General features: G+C 54.1%; 1 protein-coding gene across 1 annotated transcript in view; it reads right to left on the bottom strand.

The window, feature by feature from the left end:
• Evi5l (ecotropic viral integration site 5 like) overlaps window positions 1–4,445 on the bottom strand; it is a 41,392-nt gene that overhangs the window by 2,908 nt on the left and 34,039 nt on the right. Inside the window, exons 11-14 of the mRNA XM_029532070.1 lie at window positions 3,439–3,471; window positions 2,341–2,481; window positions 1,785–1,913; window positions 4–142 (exon numbers count right to left, since the gene is read on the bottom strand). Coding sequence (XP_029387930.1) covers window positions 4–142; window positions 1,785–1,913; window positions 2,341–2,481; window positions 3,439–3,471 — 442 coding nt within the window. The remainder of the gene's footprint in view (window positions 1–3; window positions 143–1,784; window positions 1,914–2,340; window positions 2,482–3,438; window positions 3,472–4,445) is intronic.

The raw sequence follows: 4,445 nt of genomic DNA, 5'->3' as shown, positions 1-4,445 counted from the left end.
CCTGCCAGGTGTCTGAGAGCTCCTGCAGCTGCAGCTTTAGCTCTCGCGCAGAGGCTACGGCCTCNCCCTCCCGCACCTTGAGTGCCTTGAGTTCCTCCTGCAGCCTGGCTACATTGTTCTCATCTGGCAGTGAGCTGTTCCTCTGTGGAGAGACAGTAAGTGAGGAGGTGGGAAAGCACTGAATCTCCAAGCCTAAGCTGCCCGGACCCATACCTCCGGCCTTCTCCCTGACCTCTCTCTGCTTTGGCAATTGAGCGAAGGGAGGAAGACACACAGGGAACAGGGGCTAGGCCTAGGGGAAGAAGACCCTCATTTGTAGCCAGGGTTCATGATCTACAAAATGGATCTCAGGGCTGTCTTTGGGAAACTCCTTTGAACTGAGGCCTCCTGTAAATAAATATCACTGAAATTCTCACAGTTCCATGATCCAAGCCTTTCAGGACCCATGACCAGTCCTGGAGGACCAGCGGCAAGCATCCTGCACTCTCCCCAGGCCTGGCCTGGAAGCCCCTCTTTCTAGAAACAGACAGTACTGGAACCAACTTATATTCTGTCCTGGGTGTAGGGTACTCATGCACTAGGTTCTTGGTATATAACTTGTAGGCCTGGCCCTTATTGACCCTTGTTTAGGTCTGGGTATGGGAGGCAAGACAGGGTCTAGACTGGGCACGTTTCCCTCCTGTGTAGAGGATGTGTGTTGATGGGGCTAAAAGGCTTGCAGCTCTTACACAGCTGTAGCAGGTATAGGAGGAGGGATGGTTCTCAACTTCAAGGGCGTTGGGTCAGCTCCCTGAGAGATTGTTTTAGGAGATGATCTCAGGTAACTCAGACTGAAATCAGACTTGTGATATAGCCACCGATGGTCTTGAATGACTGATCTCCCTTCTTGGGATTGCCACCTGCACTGGGGTTACATTGTATGCATTAGGGATGGACTCTAGGATTTCATGAATGCTAGGTAAGCATTCTGCCAATTCAGGTACGTCCTCAGCCTGAGTGAGTCAGTGCACACAGCATCTGGGGAGGCCCCGGGTGCCCCCTCCAGGGCTATGTGTCGGAAGCCTGGTTGCCCCTCCAGGGCTACGTGTCGGAAGGCTTAGTCTTAGTTTGCCTCTGGAGGGCATCTTCATGGGAGAGAAGAGGAGGAAAACTGTCCGAATTAATTGGCCTGGGCCTTCTCCTGTCAACTTTCCTTCCCTATACCCTGGAACGTCAGCCCCTGGGGAGACATCCACAGCACAGTGAGGTACCAGCCAGGCAGCATATGAAGCTGCCACACTGTGCTCAGGGCAGGCCAGGGCTGCTGTTGGAGGGTGTGGGGAGCTTGGTGGGTGAGGCTCCAAGTTCTGTAACCCTGGATCCCTGTGTGGAGACTGTGGTGGTGGAGGGGACAATGTCTAGGTGGCAGTGGGCTCTACAGCCACACACAGAGGTCTCCTCTTCTATGGGAACTGACAGGCATGCAGATGGGGCGACTGTTCCTTGTCTTCTCCCTCTCCCTCTCCCTCTTCCTCTCCCCCTCCCCCTCTCCCTCCCTCTCTCCCCCCTCTCTGTATGTGTGTGTGCTTGAAGAGGCCAGAAGATGGTGTCAAGTGTCCTACCCCATCACCTGACCTTATTACATTTAGGTAGGGTCTCTCACTGAACCTGGAGCTAGGCTAAAGTCCACCAAGCCAGAGATCATCCCATCTCTGCCATGGTACTGGGATTACATGTGCATGTGGCCATGCCTGGTTTCTCCATCTTCTAAAACTCAAGACCTTTGTCTCCTTCCCCAGCCATACCTTTTCCATGTCCAGAACTTTGTCCTGCATTTCTCGAAGGGCCCCCAGAGTCTCTGTCTCCCTTAGCCGTGACTGCTCCAGTTCTGTCTCCAGGTGGGCCACAAAGTCCTCTGTGAGGCGAGGGTTTTCCTGGAGGCAAAGAACTGCATCGGTTCCTGATGGTGACGGTTACATGGTGGATAGCTTTCAAGCTAGTGGGCCTGGGCAGGAAGAGGGTCCCAGTTGTTGGGCATCCTGGGTTGAACCCATGCTAAGGTCATGGCACTAGGAGATAGTGAAACTGGCTTGGCTTCCTTCCAGGGAAAGCTGCACAGAGGGAATGTTGGCAATGGGACTTTCCATGACTTCAGGGTGCCTTCTGAAAGTCTTCAAGACTCAGTCCCAGGACAATGGGCCATGTACTCCTGCAGTATGGCCAGACTGGAGTGGAGCTGGCTGTGAGGGGTACCCTCACCCACCTTACAAATCTAAGCCCTGAGGGCTAGCAGGTAAGGGTGGCACATAGGCCTGTAGGAGGTGCGGTCCTGCCAGTCAACCCCATTCAACCGCAGGGTACCTGCTGTTCTTGCAACTGCCGAATGGTACTCTGTGCTTTCTGAAGGTCCTCTGCGGTGGAGCTACACTGTTGTCTCACTACTGCCAACTCCCGTTTGATGACATAGTTCTCCTCAGCCTCCTGTGCCCGTGTCACCTGCCCCTGAGCACAGTGAGGATGGGGTGGAAAGGATNCCATGACCATCTGCTTTGGTCCCAGGCCTGGCCTCTAGGAAGCTCAGAGAGGATGAGAGAGGGTTAAAGTGAGACAGGCATGGCCTTTAGTGCTCAGAGCCTGGGATGGGGTGCCCACAGTAAGCCTCAGAATGGGTGGAGGCCACCTAAAGGATCCTGGGAGTAATGGACATTTTGGATGTGCTACCAGGCTTAAGTGACAAATGCCCCCAACTCCCAGGCTGGGGTTCCATCCCCAATCTGGGTTGCTTGCCTCTGTCCCAAGTGAAGAAAGATTGTTATACGAAGCAAAAGGCTTGTAAGAGGTGTAATACACCTCTACAACTCTCCCCGGGGCATTTCCTCCCCCCAGTCCTCCTTCCCACCCAGCTTGATACTCCCTGCTCCCCATTCCAGGCTCAGAGCCACTGGGGGGGGGGGCGCTGTGCAGAAGCTTCTAGAAAAGCCATCCAAGAATGAAGCAGCAGCACAAGCAGGCAGCGAGAGATGGTGATGGGGAGACAGCAGAGGCAGAGAGGAGTCAGAGCCGTTGTGTGTGTGCCTGCACGCATGCGTGCCTGTGTGTGAGNGCCTGCATGCATGCATGCCTGTGTGTGAGCACCTTAGTGTAAGCTTAGCCAAGGGTCCTGAGTCCTACTGGGGCAGCGTCCCTTGGTCCCCGGTGGAGGAAACCTGCTGTCTATGTTGAGGGTGAGCCTTCTCTTAAACTCACTCCCACAAAGGCCTCCCATCCTGTGTTTGTCTCCAGCTCACATGCCCCCTCCCTCAAGGCATTGTTCTCCCTGGAAGCTGCCCCTCCATGCAAGTTGCTCTTGCCCCCAGAATGGCAGTTGCCAGGAAAGAGGTGGTTACTGGCTGTCTTGTGCAGGGACCCAGGAAGGGCCTGGGATGGAGAGTGCAGAGGTATATGGAAAAGCTACAGTACCTGGATTAACCTATCAGCCAAGGCCGCGCTCTCCTACCAGGCGAAGGGGGTTCCCAGCAACGGGGGGAAGGAGGCAGAGCAGAAGGCAGGGGACAGGAGAGGGGGAGAGACAGACAAGAACCACTTGTCACTAANGCAGTGGGCTACCTCTAGAAGCAGGGGATAGAAAAGTGAAGACCAGAGAACCAGTGGAAGAAGGCCCAGAGAAAGACCAAAGCCAGAGCCAACTCTGTCCTGGAGGGGGGTTCATGTGAGTGGGGAGCTTGGGGTACACGAGGCTGAGAAAACTCAGCAGCAGGAATGTCTCTTCACTGTGTGTGAGGAGGAGATCCCAGAGAGGGCTGGGACAGGGGATGCATTTTAATCTTGAGAGAAAATAAGAATTGANGTTTTGGTGTGGTAATAACATCCTGCCCATGACCTACTGCTTCCTTGTGGTCAGCAAATAGTCAAATGAGGAACACTAAAGACCAGGAAGTAGGGCCCAGAGTCATGCTAAGTTACCCAAACCACCCCATCCATAAACCTAGTAGGGTCCCAGGCCAAGTCCATGCCTCTCTACCTCAAGGGATGAGTCTCCCCCAACACCGCCCCCCCCCCCCAGTCTGTCTTCCTTCCTTCCTAGGATGAAACTTACAAATTACAGGTTGGGATCCCTTGTGGCCCAGTGATGGAGCTCCTTCTCCCACCCATGCAGTTTGTGATTGCCATCCACTGAGTTGTAATTTATCTGTAACCCTAGGGCTGAGTTGAGATCCAGAGTGGGATGAAGTCTTCTGAGAACCCCTAATAATAGGGCAGCCCAGATCTCCGTGGGGTTAGGGGAGGCTGAGGGAAAGGCCACTTAGATATTTTATTGAGTCGGGGTCTCATGTGGCTGAGGTTAGCTGCCCTTGAATTCTTAATCCTCCTGTCTCCTCTTCCTAAATGCTGACATCACAAGAGTACAACCACTACCCCTGCCTGCCCTGCCCGTGCTTCTTAACCAGGCTAGATCGGGGCAGAGG

This window comes from Mus pahari, chromosome 19 (assembly GCF_900095145.1).
Source record: "Mus pahari chromosome 19, PAHARI_EIJ_v1.1, whole genome shotgun sequence".
Taxonomy (NCBI): domain Eukaryota; kingdom Metazoa; phylum Chordata; class Mammalia; order Rodentia; family Muridae; genus Mus; species Mus pahari.
The sequence above is the reverse complement of the archived record's forward strand: the minus strand, read 5'-3'. Positions and strand labels throughout refer to the sequence as shown.